Below are 19,056 nucleotides of genomic sequence, written 5' to 3'. Positions count from 1 at the left end.
TACCAGGTTTGAGCACTGTAATCATGGTGCTCTCCCCGCCACTACAATGGAAAGATGCCATCGCACCAGATACAGTTGAAGATAACAAGGCGAAGTTGCTTGCAGTCGGACAAGATATGTTTGATCATCTGACTGTGGATCCGATCTGGCCCAGGAGCTGTGTCTGGGCAATGTGCAAGGGCAATGAGGAGCTCCCATTCTGTAAATGGAGCATTATAGGTTCACTGTGACGTTTAGTGAACGAGAGAGCTTTCCTTTCCACCCACTGTTTGAGTGTGCAAAATGCTGGGGGATAGTATAGTGCTCAGCCAAGTGTTCAGCAATTGTGTTTGCATCGGTAGATAACATGCCATTGATGTTAATGCCAGTAACACCTGTTGGGGTCTGGAGGTCTGGTACCCACAAACACGTGTGATCTTTGTCCAGACTTGGAAAGGTGACGTATGGCACCCAATGGTCGAGACATACCGCTTCCAACACTCCTGTTTCCGTCTTTTTATAAGCCATTTAAAAGCCATTTAAAAGCTATTATGTGTACTCAGGAAGGTAGCCATTTATGTCGCCGTAGAGCTCACCAACACACTTTAATGGCATCAGCAATTTCTGGTGACCACCAAGGTACTGACTTTCACTGGGGGCACCCAAGAAACAAGGGATCATGTTTTCTGTTGCACAAACGATCATTCTAGTGACCTGCTCAATTAATACATTGATGGTACCATATGGGGGAGATTCAATGGTGACAGCGGAAGTGAAAGTGTCCCAGTCTGCCTTGTTTAAAGCCCGTCTTGGTAGACGTCTGGGGGAATGGCGCTCAGGGAGTGACAGAAGATGAAAAAGTGGTCACTACCACACAAGTCAACGTGGGCTATCCAGTGGACAGATAGAAGAATTCCTGCGATGAAGAGGGATAAATCAATGGCCGAGTAAGTGCCATGAACCACACTGAAATATGTAGGGACACCAGTGTTTAAGAGGCAGAGGTCAAGTTGAGACAGGAAAGTTTCAACATCTCTACATTAGCCAGTAAGCACAGTGCCACCCCATAAGGCATTATGGGCCTTAAAATCTCCCAAAAGTAAGACAGATTTAGAGAGTTGTTGAATCAGTGCAGCCAATGTGTTCAGGGGTACTGCACCATCTGGAGGCAGATATATGTTGCAGACAGACATTTCCTGTGTTGATCTTATCCTGACAGCCACAGCTTCAAGAGGGGTTTGAAAAGGCACAGGTTCACTGCATACTGAGTTCAGGACATAGACACAAACTCCACGTGACACTCTATTATAGTCGCTACGGTTCTTGTGATCTCCTATATAGCCACGAAGGGCACGGGTCCGCATTGCCAGGTACTAGGTTTCCTGGAGCGCAATGCAGAAAGCACATGTAAAGCTTAACAGTTGCCATAGCTCAGCCAGGTGGTGGAAAAAACCGCAGCAATTCCACTGGAGAATGACGTGTTTATTAGGCTGGGAAGGCATGAAGCATGCAAGGGAGGCAGGGTCACCTGCTGCCACTGAGTGAGTATTTGTATACATTCCTATTGTGGATAAGGCATCAGTGAGATCCAGGTCCTCAGGGGATGACGAGATCTTCACCTCATCTGCAAGTGCAGAACTGGTAGGGAGTGGTGGTGTTGGAGCCACCAGAGGGTCCTTTTTCTTAGCAGCCTTCTTTGTTTGCTTGCTCTATTGCTTCTCTTTAGGAGCTGGCTCGGCAGACTTATCCAAAGTAGCTTCAGACATGAAGGAAGACCATGAAGCTCTTGGTCCAGCATCTTTTAGTTTCTTTAGCCACTGGCGAGTGTCTGCTGTGGCATTAGTGGAGACCTTGGGAGAGAGGGTCTCCAGGGACCCCTTCTGCACGAGAGGAGCCGGAGGAGGGTCTACATCTACACCTACATTTATACTCAGCAAGCCACCCAACGGTGTGTGGCGGAGGGCACTTTACGTGCCACTGTCATTACCTCCCTTTTCTGTTCCAGTTACGTATGGTTCGCGGGAAGAACGACTGTCCGAAAGCCTCCATGCACGCTCAAATCTCTCTACTTTTACATTCGTGGTCTCCTCGGGAGGTATAAGTAGGTGGAAGCAATATATTCGATACCTCACCCAGAAACGCACCCTCTCAAAACCTGGACAGCAAGTTACATTGTGATGCAGAGCGCCTCTCTTGCAGAGTCTGCCACTTGGGTTTGTTAAACATCTCCGTAAGGCTATCACAGTTACCAACTAACCCTGTGATGAAACGCGCCACTCTTCTTTGGATCTTCTCTATCTCCTCCGTGAACCCGATCTGGTACTGATCCCACACTGATGAGCAATACTCAAGTATGTGACATATTTTTGGGGGGCCTTGCTCCCAAAGTAGGTACTTTGGGAGCAACGGACGGAGATTTTCCCACTACCACCAAGAGGGCAGGTGTATTCTGGAGGCCCAGAGGGACCACTGTTTGTGGCACAGACTGTAATATGACTGGTACTTGTGATGGTGTTGGTATTGTAGCTGCAGCATATGTGGATGTCAACCGAATGGGGTGTAATCATTCAAATTTACATTTAGCGTTTTCGTAAGTCAACCAGTCCAGGGTCTTGTATTCCCATGATTTTCCACTCCTTTTCGAGTGATGTGCAGTCTGGTGAGCAAGGAGAGTGCTGCTCTCTGCAACTGATACAAGTAGGAGGAGGCGAACAGGGAGTATCTGGATGCAGTGGATGTCCGCAGTCTTGACATGTGGCGCTGGAAGTGCAGTGGGAAGACATGTGCTGAACTTCCAGCAAAGGGGGTGGGACGTATTATTTAATGTCACAGTGCTAAACCATCACCCTGACCTTTTCAGGCAACAAATCACCCTCAAAGGGCAAATTGAAGGCACCAGTAGCAATCCTGTTGTCTTTGGGTTCCCTGTAAATGCGCTGGATGAAACGAACACCCCACCATTGTAGATTGGTGCAAAGCTCATCATCAGACTGCAAGAGGAGGTTGTGGTGGAAAAATAATCGCCTGGACCATGTTGAGGCTTTTATGGGGAGTGACGGAAACAGGGATATCACCCAGCTGGTCACAAACAAGTAACACCTGGAATTGGCCATCTGGCATGATGGCCACTGCCAGGAGTCCTGGTGCCCCAGGAAGACAGGCATCTACTCCTTGGCATATGTGGGGAGTTTACAGTTCATGCATCAGCAGTTTGATCCCTGTACATGAGTACATTACGGCCCCACCACAATGGACTGGCTACCATGCTGGATATTAGGTGCAGAGAAATCTAAGTCATGGGAGCGAATGATGACATACCCCGGAAAGTGTCATCGCCCAAATAGTTTAATTGCAGGTGGAGACGCAAAGCCATGACAAGAGGTTCTGGAGATCGAATCTAAGGGCACTATGGATAACTCTTGCACCACGTAAGGCGTCCTTCCCCATATGGTACGCACTTCTGTAGAATCTGGAAAGTGGCCGGTCAAACCATAAAATGGGACGTAAACTTATGGGGCCGAAAAGTGTGAGACTCCTTTTAGTCGCCTCTTGCGACAGTCAGGGATACCTCAAGCCTATTCTAACCCCCAGACAAGCAGTGGGGATATTGGCAGTGACTGGATTAGCTATTAAGTAATTTAAAAAATTAGTAATAACATGTATTTTCATGTAAATTTATATTTATAATAGTTTCTTTTATTTTATATAGATAATGGCATACACTTTCTCGTGGAACAGACTGTATGTCAGTATAAGGCAGTAACACTTCATCAGAAGATAGACAGGAGTAAAATCAAAGAGGGAAACAAAAGTGAAAATTAAGTCACTGTTCTTAAGATTGCTATGGAATTGTTCTTTACTTATTCTCATATCACAATTATTATGGCTATATTGAGTACTGGTTTGTAATTGCATGGCTTGTTTTATACTTCCATTCTCATAAAATCAGCCTCCAACAGTAGCTTTGAATACATAAAAGAAATTTTCTAGTATGACGCATTATGTTGATAAAATTATAGGAATCACTATAATTACCAATTATGTATTTATGATAAAGTTCAAAAATACCCATGAAAAAGGTATTATGTTGCAGTATGGGAAAATAAAGTTGTAACATTTTACTTGTGACCATAAACTGGCAACAAGATTAACCCTGCCTTGACTAACTGTGTGTAATTTTTTTATTTGTTCAAAAGCTGACATTCATGCAAAAGAAAAAAATATTTAATTAATTTAATATTTTACAGAAAAGTAAGCCTACATAAAGTCCCTCATGCACCAATTGCAGAATCTAGTTCAATTATAAAATAAATGACATGTCTGGAAAGAACTGTATGAATATAAAAAGTAGTACGTCTGTTTATGTTAATGTAAACTATGAATACAATTGTCACTTACGAGCTAGCTGGTTAATATTATCCGCACTTCCAAATTTGTTTTTAATAAGATGTGCAAATTCTCTTGGTTTCGACATTACAGTTCTGCAACAGAAGATAATTTTTTGTAAACATCTTTAGGCTTGCAATGAAAAACTGTTAGACAAAATAGAAAATAACTTTCTACAATGAGATATGAATTGCATGCATCAGTTACATCACTAACAAAAAAGTGATAAGAATATAATGAAACCTTCTACTGTTCATCATCCAAGACTGCTTCACAACAGTCAATTTAAAAAAAAATAAAATAAAATAAAATAAAAAAAAATTGTTGTAATGGGATGAAAACGGACTGAAATTAGTGAATACAGTCTCTAAATGTTAAGTGTGTCACTTGACTACACACTTGATTAATGGATTTGCAAAATTTTATATTTCTTGTGTCTTTCTGCTAAAGATAAATGGAGCACCCATCTGAGAAGGTGCACCATTATTTGTTTCTTCCTCACACCACTGAACACGTGGGGGAGGGGGGGGGGGGGGGGCAGGCTACAATGAGAAATGTGTATGTTTTCATGGTAAAACATCCTCCAACTTCATTAATGCATTAATGTCAGGGGCACAATATCAATGAAACTACAGAAACTTGAGGTGAATTTCATGACACTTAATAATCATCCACAGTAACATCAAAACACATCTTTAAAATGTGGGACTTGGAGAAATCGCATGGGCACAGCATTTATTTACTAAATATTTTCACCAGATTAAATATATGACAATGAAGTTTTGAATGAAAGACTGTTGTGTGGTCAAACCACGTAAAAAACAATAAAACACTGTGGCTGCCACCGTATCTATGTAGACACAGTTGCCTACAGGAAGTTCCTTCACAGTGCCCCAAAATGTATCCCCAACTGCAGGAACCCTCTCATTGCACCTATTACTGTCCTTCAAAGTAGTCACCAGCATTGTGTAGAACCTGTTGCCAGTGATGTGGAAGGCGTTGTATACTGTTAGTAGAGCCTGTTCTGTTGATGGTGCACGTGGAGCAGTTTACTGCCTGTCGAATCTCTGACACAGTTCAGAAGCAAATGCCACGAAGTAGCTCCTCCTCTTTGGAATCAAATCAAAGTCACAGGGAGTTAAGTGCGGGGAGTGTGGTGGATGGTACAGTACTTCCCAGTCCCATCGACCGAACAGAGCAGTCACAGCTTGCACTGTATGAGCCCACACACTGGCGTGCAAAATGACGGGTGGGTTGTGCAGAAAGTGTCGCCGCCTCTTTCACAAAGCTAGTCGCACGTGATACTCCAAAAATGAACATTAATACTGTGCATTGATGATCTACTGTGCAGGAATGTAATGCGTTAGGATATCACCATAACTTTAGACTGCTCCATTCGCACCATCAACAAAACAGGCTTTGCTAACGGTATACTACGGCTTCCACATCACTGGCAATTGGTTCTACACAATGCTGGTTAATACTCTGAAGGACAGTAACAGGTGCAAACATGTAACTCTTTTGTATCAGTTGTGAATAAACAGTTGCCACTATTTAAGTTCCAAGCCTTGTATTTTCCTATATCAGTCCAGCAACAGGCCTTTATTATCCTTTTAAGAACAAAAATATTGAGAGAGCACCTACCACATTTGCTACAGCTACTGTGTAGCATTCTGTGTGGGCAATGGAACCATTCAGTTGTCCACTTGAAAGAGTGGACACAGTCAAAATATTTTAAAACAATCCACTTCACTAAATTTGCATTTTGGTCAGCACAATACAGTGAATATCCAAGCTGCATTACAATTTTCATAATGTGGCTCCCTGACCAAAGTGCCATTCCACTGAATTGTGCAAGTGTGTAACTCTTTACTTGAGTTCATACTAGGACCCTAAAATAGCTCACTGTCATTCAATGCACACATCTGCCAACTTTATCTCCCTCCTCTTTCCAGCCTCTCCAAATACCTTAAACTAACCCATCACTCATTCTCAGACGCTTCTTGGTAAGATGTTAAGCTAAGGCACACAGCGTTTCTAGCATAGAACGGATGTCCCCTCCCATATGCCAATGCTGCTTGGAGAGGGACAGCTATGCTAGCCATGACATAGCAATATAGGGTTTCTCTGCTATAATCTGTACTGATAATGTGATTAAAATAAGAGAGAGTGTTACCACTTCATAATGTATTTTACTTACCACTATCTTCTCAAAAATATTTCACTTCTTTTATCACACTCTGACAATATTATGATTAATCATGTGGACCTTACATCAACAATTTCTGCCCCCGCCTCCTGCCCACTGCATAAAACTGGAATGTTTTAAATTATTAATTATACTCTAGTTTCCATAGGTGTCATACGTGATACCTCTAATCTAAAAAAAATTTACGCTATTTTCAACCGCTTTAGCGAGACAGCCTGCCGGTATCACACAGTATACATTCAGTGCATTCCATTGGCACAGGTGGCAGCAACAACTGGAAAACGAGTGTTACGATGGCATGCACCACACCGAGAATTAAAACAGGTAAATATTCATATCTTTTGCAATTTCACACATTTAGAAGCATATTTATATTCGCAAATGGTTCATTTATGCCGTAAATAAATATCTCTACTGAGAAACTACTCTTCATGAACAAAATGTTCTACTTAATTTCAAGTGTCATCCCTAATACCTTAGGATTATTACTATAAATCTCCTGTCATTGTTTACTTTGTTATAGAGGCACTTGTGTTTGTTTCTTCATGTTTTGCTAAATGTTCTTCAGTTTGCTGTCATTATCCCGTATTACATTACGTGTTTCCCTTACATACTGGGTATCTCATTTTTCCCTGCTGTAGGGCTAACTGACGAAGAAGTAGTGCAACTTTTGGCAGTGGAAGGTCCAAATATTTATGAATTTGAGTTGCCTGGAGACGAAGATGAACTTGATATAGCTGTCAGATCACAAACTCCAGCAGCTGATGAGTCATCACAACCAGATGACGATGGGATACCTTTGAGTGAGATCCAATACAGAGGTGCAAAATGGAGACACACGACTGAGTAAGTAGTTGCTAAATACAAATTTGTAAGGCAAATTTAACATATAGTTTGAAAAGATTTATGTTATTTTACTTTAATTTCTAGGTTTAATCCTGAAGTATCAGAATTTGCAGCACCTGAAATTCCAACTGTGAAGTCACCATTTGAATATTTCACGCAATATATTGACCAAACATTGTTTGATGATATGGCTTATTATATAAATTTATGTCATGTTACACTAACAAGAAAGTCAACGGACTGTAGTGGAGCAGAATTAAGAAAGTTTTGGGGGTTAGTATTCTGATTGCTTTATTGGGGTTCCCTAGATTGAGAATGTGTTGGGAGAGGTGCACACGTTATCCAATGATTACACATACAGTTAGCAGGGACAGGTTTTACCTGATAAGAAATAATCTGAAACTGGTTAATGACAATGCTGTAACAGAGGAAACCAAACGAAGTGACAGTTATTGGAAGATACAACCACTCCTTGACAGACTAAGAAATGCATTTTGAAATCATACCTGACCAACTTATACATGTATAGATGAGCAGATGATACAGTTTACAGACTTAAGTAAGAACAAGACAGTATGTTAGGGGTAAACCTCACCCAGTTGGCTTGAACTTTGTGCTAGCTACATCCAACGGTATACCACTTGACTTTTTACTATGACAAGGAAAGGGTAAAGACATCACGTCTGGAAAAATTCCAGTACCTGACAACCTGGAGGGCATGTAGTTCTAAAGCTATCAGATTCCTTGCCATATGGGTCACTAATATACACTGACAGGTACTTCACATCTGTCCCCTTACTAGATAGTCTCCTAACTAATGGGCCAATCTTATCAACTGGGACTATAATGGCTAATTGTCTTCCAAAAGCTGTAAATTTCAAGAGAGTAATTTAGATTTGAAAAGGGAGGGCAGAGGTTCTTTTGATCGGGTTGTAAGGAGTGATGAAAAACTAGCTGCAATGAAATGGTTTGGCAATAAACCTATTTATGTTGCATCTTCTGCTTTTGGTGTTCATCCCGTTGTCCAACTTTTGTCAAAGAAAGTTAAGGTTTATGTCCAATTTCCTTGGTCAAATGCAGTTACCAAATATAACAAATATACGGATGGTGTGGATCTCCTGTATAGGGTAGTGGGAAAATATCCAATGAGAAGCAGAACTAATAAATGGGTAGTACGCGTGATCCACCACCTCATAGATTTTGCTGTTGCAGCAAATTGGCTAGAATATAGGCAAGCAACACAAAGTAATAAATTTATGAGAAAAGACATCATGCAATATCAAGCTTTCAAGCTTGATGATGATGATGATGATGATGATGATGATGATGATGATGATGAGGGTGGTGATCATGAAGGTCCACCAGCAAAACGGGCAAGAGCACCAAAAGCTTTACCATCTTTGCCATTCAGGGTATCAAATGCTAAGCACATGCCTCAAATGATGAACAAAATACAGAAAAATAGATCAAAATGCAGATTGGAGGGTTGTAGAGGTCTAACGTTTGTATGATGCAGCACATGTCAAATGTTCCTATGCTTTACATCTGAAACAAATTGTTTTGCTCTTTTCACAAGAAGTGAATTTGAATTTATGTTACATTTCTCACACAAAAATAGGTTATTTTAGATGTTAAGAATAATTTTTTTGTAACATATGTATTACTTTGTATTAACATAGACCACAGGTATCACATATGATAGCATCTGAGAAATACATGTAAAAGTGAAAATAAATTTTTTCTCTGTATTTTTGACTTATTTGTATCCTTATTGCTTGGAAATATCAGTTTCAATAAAATCAGGCTTTGTGCCAACCTTCAGGACTCTAAGAGTTTATATGGCTCTGGCATCTTTCTTTGCTTCATTTTCTACCTTTGGGTCAGTGTCAGTCAATATTTGTATTTTAAAATGTGGTTGTTGTAAACATCATTTTCACTGCTGCTGTTACCCAACACAGGTGATATGGACTTGGAGACAAGTATCCATGAAGTTTGGGGTTGCAGCACAAACACTAAGCTGTTCAGTGTTTGCACTGGACAGTGCTAATTCACATCATTAACTTTATACCAAAAATTTGTAAAGAGATTCATGTGCAAAAGCAGCTGCTATATGAGTGACCTAAGTTGAGTTTCTTCAAATACTGCTCCATCTACAACACACAGGCACATGTGTAATGGTGATACAACATGTGTGCTCTCTGTCAGAATGTGGTCTCTTGGCATTAAAATTCAGATGTTGCAATAATAAAAATTAACTGTCACTAGGCATGTTAGTAGTCATGTTTTCTTTCAGAAGATTCTGAAGAAATCACCAGGTCCTATGCCTTATCAAGTTGAAACCCACCATCACAATTAATAAAATCTTCTACCAAACTTATTTCCATGGATTTTTTATAATTTAATCCCAAAAGGATCTCATCAAGCCCAAATTTTCCACGGCAGAATAATCCAGAGAATGCCCTGAAAAGATACAATGGTCAGCTATTGCTGAATTATTGGGCTGTGAAAGGAGAGTGTGATGATCATGTTTAATGCGCCTTCTGTGCACTGTGCGTGTTGTTTGACCAATGTAGGCTTTGCCACACTGGCAAAGAATTCTGTAGATTCCAGCCCTCTGCTAACACAGACTGTCATTTGCTGAACCGAAAAGAGCATGGGTCTTTGTGGTTGAGTGGAAGATTCTGCTTAATTTTGAAGAAATATTGCCGACATGTGGGAGGTACACCCTGGACTTGAACCACCACTCCTGCTCTTGATCTTGAGGTTGGTCAAGTTTCTTCCTCCTTAAAGTGATCCGATGTGGAGAATATCCAATATTTTTGAACACAGACTATAGGTGTTCCAGTTCCTTTGCAAGGCTGTCTCCATTAGACACAACACACACACAGTGCAGCAATGTTTGAAGTATGTCCATAGTGCACGATCGGTGGTGGTAGCTAGACACCTGCAAATACAGATCTGTATGTGTGGGCTTATGCTAAACAGAATGAGCCAATGATCCATTCACTTTACAACTGACCAAGACATCCAGAAATGGCAGCCAGCCTTCTGCACTTCCATCATAAATTTGATGTTTTTGTGGATTGAATTCAGATGTTGCAGAAAGCATAATAGTTGTTGTTCATCATACAGAATTATTGTCTAATATCCCTACAGCCATTCCATCACAGCTGGGTTAGCACTGAGCTTTTCAAGAATACTCCTTTTGTATTTAGATTTCTACTCTTATTAAAGTTTTACAAACAATTCTAGCATCTACAAGTGTGTCCAAGTTTAAATTCTCATAATTCTCCAAGTTCTCTCTACTATGTCACAGAGTAAGACAGTACAAACAACAGAGCTACCACGAAGTTCAATGTTTTGGAAAATTACTGTCTTACATCACTCAAAAGCATATTAACAGGAAAGACAAAACAGGGAGCAGGAAAAGCACTCTCAGACAATAGAAGTTGACAGAGAAACTTCTGAAGTTCCATGAACATGTATCCAGTGAAGGTAATACAACTTAAACAAAACAAAAATTGAATAAAAACAATTATGCAAAAGGATGCTGTAACGGTTCTTCAGAAAATGCTGTTGTAGACAGCTACTAAAATTAGTATGATTTACAACCAATAAATAAAACTGGCACAATGAAAACAAAACCCAGTGTAGAGGCAAAATTAATCTCACATGTAATAGTTTAATTCTGAATAAAAACTGTCTGAATTGTTGATAAACGTGCAGACTAATCAAGGAACATTGCAAAACTTCTTGTAAAAACTAGACAAAAGCCCTAGTGAAATACCCATTTAGATCAACAAATCAGTCATTGTAGTGCACATACTGAAATATATAAAGAAAAAACAAATGGGAAGCTTGGAGAACAAAATGCTTGTTTTCACCCACCAGACACATGGCTGTTTGCATAACAGTGCACAGGCTTACTGCCGGGTCTCCGTGTTCAATGGATATAACATTTCAACAAGTGACCCTGCAGCCATCATAAGTTACACTGACAAACTGACCTCCTGGCACCATGTGGGGGCTGGGGGGAGGGGGGAGGAGGGTGGCCGAAGGGGGTGGGGAGTTCTGGGGTGAGGGGGGAGGGTCACACTCCCACAACTGTTTTTACCCCAGTACCTTAAAGCACAAAAATCAGGGTTTTTTTTTGTCATCAGCTAGGAACAAGGGTAAGAAATTCTTGAAGTCCTCTCTTCATCGGAGTGCTATATGATGGGGCATTCCTAAGAAAGTGAAACTGGGTGAGGTAGAAATAAAAAGAGCTAAAGAGGGATGATCAATGTGGCTGGCAGAGGAGATAGTATTTTTTATTCTCAGATCTAATGCATTAAACTCCTATCTTGGAGATACAAAGAACCAGTCCAACTCATTGATATCATCAGAGTGAATCAACTTACAGCTCTCTTGGGACCAGTATGGATCTGACAGGAGGCACATTGACTTTGAAAATCAACAGAGATTGCAAAACAGGAAGGCAGATCACCAGATGGGGAGGAATCACATTGACAAATATAGGTTCCAAGACCAGCGGTGTGGGGAGTTTTCACACATGCAGGCTCGTCGACAAAGATTTTGTCTCTTTATCGTAAAATTCATTAGAGGGTCAGGACTCTTGTGAAGGCTTATCCACTATGGGGTTTGGAACCAAAGAGGAACAGGCAGTACCGGGACCTTGTGCAACTAGCAGAGGCCAATGTCATTGGAATCGAGGGAGTCAATACTCCAGGTACTGTTGATGACCTAGACATAGTAGTGGCAAAAGATGATAGCACTGGAATGGCATATAAAAGGTCTCATTTTTTCTAAGCTTCAAAATATGAGAGTCAACCAGAGACCTTAAATTTCTGGATTTAATGTTCCTTAATTATGTTATCACAATTTGAGAATCAGAAAAGGCAACAGAGACAGAAAGGCAAGTGTTGATGAAGTGCCTAACCATAGTCTTGACAAACTGGGTTTTTCATACAATGGGAAGGAAAATGCCTGCAACAATGGCATTTAAAAGTCTACATTGGGGTGGAAACATCACGATGGTAGCCCATAATTTTAAATTTCACAGAATGTGAATCATCCTCAAAAGTGGGGATAATAACATTCCAGTGTTAACTTTGTTGTCTGGCAGGCCTCGAGATACACAACATACACAGTGGAACCCTCTGTTCTCCAAATTTCAATTTAATTCCTCATCCATCAGCAGCATTACGTCCCAGAGAAAAACTGAACCCTGTATTCTGTTCAAACTCTTAAGGGGTGTCGCGTAACATATACATCCTCATGTTGAAAATTCATGGCAGATTAAAACTGTGTGCTGGACTGAGACTCGAACTCGGGACCTTTGCCTTTTGCGGGCAAGTGCTCTACCAACTGAGCTACCCAAGCACGACTCGCGCCCCGTCCTCACAGCTTTACTTCTGCCAGTTTGTGATCTATGAAACACTGACACCATTCCTGGAGGTAAGGGAGAGAGAGTGAGGAGGGAGGGCTGGAGGGAGGGGAGGAAGATAAGGCAACTGCTTGGTCTCAGGATGTCAGTTCACCATACCTGATGATGGAGACAGCGTGCTAGCAGAAATAGTGTGTCTACTAGACACAACAGTCAGCAGTACACCTGTTACACCTGTGGTCTGTTTTGCCAGTAAATATGCTGAAGAAAGTTAAGGAATCACAACATAGTTGATAGATGAAATACGACACGCAGAGTCCCGAATTTTGTTACAGATACAAGTTTACAATGTAAGGCAGTGTAACAAGAGAGTCAGTACTCACTTTGATTTTTTTTTTTTAAATTTCAGTTTGCTTTTGTTCCTTATAGTTCTGAATATGATTCTTTAACTTACCAAACAAAAGCATTGGTATGTTGATAGACACACAAACAAACACAAACACACACACAAAATTCAAGCTTTCGCAACCAACGGTTGCTGTATCAGGAAAGAGGGAAGGAGAGGGAAAGACGAAAGTATGAGGGTTTTAAGGGAGTGGGTAAGGAGTCATTCCAATCTCGGGAGCGGAAAGAATTACCTTAGGGGGGGAAAAAAGGACAGGTATGCACACACGCACGCGCGCGCACACGCACACGCAAAAGCAGACATTTGTAAAGGCAAAGAGTTTGGGCAAGAGGAATGCCCAAACTCTTTGCCTTTACAAATGTCTGCTTGTGTCTGTATATGTGTGGATAGATGTGCGCGCGCGCTTGTGTGTGCGTGTGTGTGTTTGCGTGCGCGCAAGTGTATACCTATCCTTTTTTCCTCCTAAGGTAAGTCTTTCCGCTCCTGGGATTGGAATGACTCCTTACCCTCTCCCTTGAGACCCACATCCTTTCGTCTTTCCCTCTCCTTCCCTCTTTCCTGATGAAGCAACCGTTGGTTGCGAAAGCTTGAATTTTGTGTGTGTATTTGTGTTTGTTTGTGTGTCTATCAACATGCCAACGCTTCTGATTGGTAAGTCACATCATCTTTGTTTTTAGATATATGTTTCCCACGTGAAAGGTTTCCCTCTATTATATATACCTATAACTTTCCAGCACAATACTTGATAAGTTATTTTATAATATCTACAGAAAATAACACAAGAGGCATCTGAATCTTCTGTTAAGATCTCAGTATTTACATAACTTTAATTACTTGAAAAACGGACACAAATCTACTAGCCATGTAATACACTACCCAAAAGCATTCAGTTATTCTCTAAATATTACAACACACTTGTCTGGACATGTTTGGCATGGTCATGCACATTTACAACAGCTATAATACAGGTATTTTCAACTGCAAACTGTGAGACTGCGTAATGTTAATGAATAGGTACTTATAAAAGCTAAACTGGAGAGAGTATCAATATATGACCCGAGAAGTTTATTCACAGTTGCACAAACTTTCTGACATTAGCTGCATTACGTTTAAGATATTACCTACTGGTGATGCATGAAAATTTGTGTTGGACAGGACACACAAAAGTTTCGATTCTTCCTAGCTGGGCGATCAGGCAGCTAAAGTGGTTAAGGCGACCACTTGCAACAAGTGGGAAATATGAAAAGTTCCCGTCTAGCACAAATTTTCATGTGCCACCAACAGGTAACATCTTCATACCTAATGCATCCAATGTCAGAAAGATTCCACAACTGCATATATATTTCATAAATTTATTACAGCAGCAAGATCACCACCAATGTCTGGTTCTTCAGACATTATCAAAAATATGTATGAACAATATTAAAACTTTGGAGACCAGACACTTAGAAGAATATTGGGCCTATGAAATTGGCTATTTAAGCTGTTACTGACTTATTGTCAAGAGTAAAACATACTAAAAAATGGTCAATCTTCAAGACTTATTGTCCATACTTACTTTTGTTCTTTGATAGATTATAAATTATAAAGTAATGATGATGGCAAATATAATTATCCTCCCATGAAGAAGTAAAAGGTGGGTTATTGAGCAATTTCTTCCACTCAAACTTCCAGAATTTCTTGCTCACTCAACAAACATGACGTATTTGTAGCAGCTAACTGTGAAACCTTACAAGTTGTAAGGTTTCACAGGCACAAAATTATGTCACTGTGATTATATTGGTCCAGACAGTCACAACATAATCTGTTACGTTTGCTAATGTTTCTTTCAAAATAATTCAAGAAACTGACAACAGAAGGCAGCACCAGTCAAGGGGCAGGTTGGGAGATGTTCGTACTCCCATACAAAGGAATTTCATTTCGACAGATACATGTGCTATGCGTTAAGAAAATCTCAGCTTGACCTATACTCTGGTGTGGTTTTTTTAACACACAGTTCTGGCCTGAGCTGTGCTCAGGCTTGGTCTCCAAAGTGTTAACAAAACTGTCTAAGAGGTACCAAAATATGCATATTACATATAGTTGTTACTAATCTGTGTTCACTTTCAAAATGATATCTGAGATTGTCATGTCTGTTTACACACACACACACACACACACACACACACACACACATGACAAGGAGCAGGAAAGATGTTAGAAAGTAATGTACTGTTAATACCTATATTATTCATGTGGGGCTTAAATAGATAAGATTAAGGAAAGGAATTGGTAACAGCTATACAGAAGTTGGCACTCCTTGTTCATTACTAGATTTATTCCTTCATTGCTCTTATGTGATCATGTGTTGAAAACCATACACTCATCTGAGAAACTCTTGTTATTCCTACCATAACGCTTCACTAATTCCAAATATATCTAACTTCTATCCAGTTATTTCTCTTTTTAAATTCTCTAACCCATCATCTTAATTAAGAGCTCTCGCATTTCATGCTCCAACCTGAAGAATGTCAATTTATCATATCTTCATCCTCAGTAGTCCCAGCCTGGACATCCAAATGGGTGACTACTGTACCTCTGGAATTACAAGATACAGTAGAGCTGTATGTTCTCAGAAAATGTAATGGCTATAGTTGCCCCTTCTTTTCATGTGTTGATAGTATCAAAATAATGTTACAACCCAACACCAGTATATCCTGCTAACCATTGCTCCCTACAGCTCCTGAAAAATCTGCTGCCCCTCTTCAGTATCCATACATTAGTTTGGCTTCTCCACAGATATACCTTCAAAGTTGTTGCATCTAGTGCACGGCTATCTGTTTCATTCAGGCACACAAGCCACTCCATTGTGCAAGCATTTTATTCAAATGGACAAACTGGAATGTCATGCTGTCATAAAACTATCTGTTGTGTACAATTATAGCACCAAAGGCAATTCATCAAAGACTGGTGAAGGTTTTAACTATTAAGAAATAGTTTACTGAATTTGACTTTGTTTGTACTCCTGTCAAAGATATTTTGCATGAAGAACTCTCAAAACTACAGCCATAAATGAAAACATGAAGAAAGTGAACTATTTATTAATTTGAAATCTGCAATTGAAGGGATATGAAATTGCAGACGTTACAGGCTTATCCGAAGAAAGATTATGATATGTTTCCGCTGAAAACAACTGTGAGACAGTTTTCTCTAAGAAGGAGTAGCATTTGTGGAAGACTAACCACATACAAACAAGAGACCAAATTTATTTGGAGTCTTTTACTCTTCAGCAGAACCTGTATCATTGTGAGACTTCCTGACAAAACAGTGTGCTGGAATAGGGCATGAACCTGGACCAACACCTTTTGTGAATGAAGCTCTTGTTGGTTGTGCCAACCTGCCTTCATAGCTACAGTTCAGCAGCACTTCTCTTCTTCTTTCCACGCTTCACAGAATATCTTCTGGATGTGCTAGACTAGCACTGCAAGAAGAAAGGACGTCATTGAGAAATGACTTACAAGGAGCCTCTTGAGTGTGTGTGGTCACAAGTTCAGTCTTTAGTAAGGGTAGTGTTGGGTTAACAATGATAGAAAAAACCATTAGCTGCTAATGACTCCCCATGTGCATCAGGATGGTGACAGATGATGAGGGTCCAGGAAGAGCAGAGATCACCTTCTATGGAATGTATGTATTACACTTCATAAAATGGACATCGTCAACATTCAAAACAAACCATTCACTTGCACCATGAACACCAAATGAAAAATGGTGTGCCACAGTAATCACAAACACACACACACCATCAAGATCGATGGTGAACTTTTGAGTTACAAAGCTTGCAAGAATTTCAGCTATGTATCCACTCTTACAGAATGCCTATACAATCATGCTGGTGTAATAGGTGATGAGAACAGTGATGACATCAATCTAATACGTAACACTCTGTCGTTACGCTTATCATGAAACTGGTCATTCTTTAAAGTGTAGCTGCAAATAGTGTGATGATGTCTTTTATACGCAAGGAAAAAACAAACATTCAGAGACTGAATTTGTCCAGTGGTTCCAGGTGATGTGAACTGCAACGTAACATAACTTTTCAGGAGGGATAATTTTAGGAGTATGATTTTTAAGAGTTTTAAAGAAGTATGATTTTTTACAGGCAGTCCAAGAGTCGAGCGACAGCATGTTATTTTGACCAGATACTGGTCAAAAGCAGTGCTCATACTATAGTAGTCTCTCTCTTGCACCCGTTTTCCCACTATTGCTTGCTGCAATGTAAATATTCCCTACTGCCCTTGCTAGATCACGTACATGAGAAAGAATCATAGGGGGCAGAGCACCTGCAACTACTCACAGCACAATAAATAACTTTCCAGCCTACGATCCCGATTAACAGTCGGCTTTCCTATGCATTTGCTCTTCAAATCAGGATTGGTCAGAGTTGATGGTGATGGTATGAGTTAGTTTATGAATATCGCATCTACAAATTTTTGGGCCGACTCTGCAGTTTGCTGCACATCATCAAGTTGACACTGTTTAAAATTCCGTTATCTTACTTCTTACAATTGCGTAACACTGTTTCAAATTATGCAACCAACCACTGCTTCCCATGAAATCATTGTAATCAATGTCGCATTCGATCTGATGTGCATCTACATCTACATCATTACTCTGCAATTCACATTTAAGTGCTTGGCTGAGGGTTCATCAAACCACAATCATAATATCTCTCTACCATTCCACTCCCTAACAGCGCGCAGGAAAAATGAACACCTAAACCTTTCTGTTCGAGCTCTGATTTCTCTTATTTTATTTTGATGATCATTCCTACCTATGTAGGTTGGGCTCAACAAAATAATTTCCCCATTCGGAAGAGAAAGTTGGTGACAAATTTCGTAAAAAGATCTCGCCGCGACGAAAAACGTCTTTGCTGTAATGACTTCCATCCCAATTCGGGTATCATATCTGCCACACTCTCTCCCCTATTACGTGATAATACAAAACAAGCTGCCCTTTTTTGCACCCTTTCGATGTCCTCTGTCAATCCCACCTGATAAGGATCCCACACCACGCAGCAATATTCTAACAAAGGACGAACGAGTGTAGTGTAAGCTGTCTCTTTAGTGAACTTGTTGCATCTTCTAAGTGTCCTGCCAATGAAACACAACCTTTGGCTCGCCTTCCCTACAATATTATCTATGTGGTCTTTCCAACTGAAGTTGGTTGTAATTTTAACACCCAGGTACTTAGTTGAATTGACAGCCTTGAGAATTGTACTATTTATCGAGTAATGGAATTCTAACGAATTTCACTTGGAACTCCTGTGGATCACCTCGCACTTTTTGTTATTTAGTGTCAACTGCCACCTGCCACACCATACAGCAACCTTTTCTAAATCGCTTTGCAACTGATACTGGTCTTCGGATGACCTTACTAGACGGTAAATTACAGCATCATCGGCGAACAACCTAAGAGAACTGCTCAGATTGTCACCCAGGTCTTTTATATACATCAGGAACAGCAGAGGTCCCAGGACGCTTCCCTGAGGAACACCTGATATCACTTCAGTTTCAATCGATTTGCCATCTATTACTACGAACTGCGACCTTCCTGACAGGAAGTCACGAATCCAGTCGCACAACTCAGACGATACCCCATAGGCCCGCAGCTAGATTAGAAGTCACTTGTGAGGAACAGTGTCAAAAGCTTTCCGGAAATCTAGAAATACGGAATCAACTTGAGATCCCCTGTCGATAGCGGCCACTACTTCGTGCGAATAAAGAGCTAGCTGCGTTGCACAAGAGCGATGTTTTCTGAAGCCATGCTGATTACGTGTCAATAGATCGTTCCCTTCGAGGTGATTCA

At 40.5% G+C, this 19,056-nt stretch overlaps 1 protein-coding gene across 4 annotated transcripts in view; it reads right to left on the bottom strand.

Annotated features, from left to right (window-relative positions):
• The window catches only part of LOC126268154 (transmembrane and coiled-coil domains protein 2), a 201,442-nt gene that overhangs the window by 76,086 nt on the left and 106,300 nt on the right, over positions 1-19,056 (bottom strand). For all 4 annotated transcript variants that reach the window (XM_049973700.1, XM_049973696.1, XM_049973697.1 and 1 more), the window contains one exon: positions 4,378-4,460. In XM_049973700.1, coding sequence (XP_049829657.1) covers positions 4,378-4,460 — 83 coding nt within the window. The remainder of the gene's footprint in view (positions 1-4,377; positions 4,461-19,056) is intronic.

This window comes from Schistocerca gregaria, chromosome 4 (assembly GCF_023897955.1).
Source record: "Schistocerca gregaria isolate iqSchGreg1 chromosome 4, iqSchGreg1.2, whole genome shotgun sequence".
NCBI lineage: Eukaryota > Metazoa > Arthropoda > Insecta > Orthoptera > Acrididae > Schistocerca > Schistocerca gregaria.
Note: the sequence above shows the minus strand (reverse complement) of the source record. Positions and strands in the feature narration are given on the sequence as shown.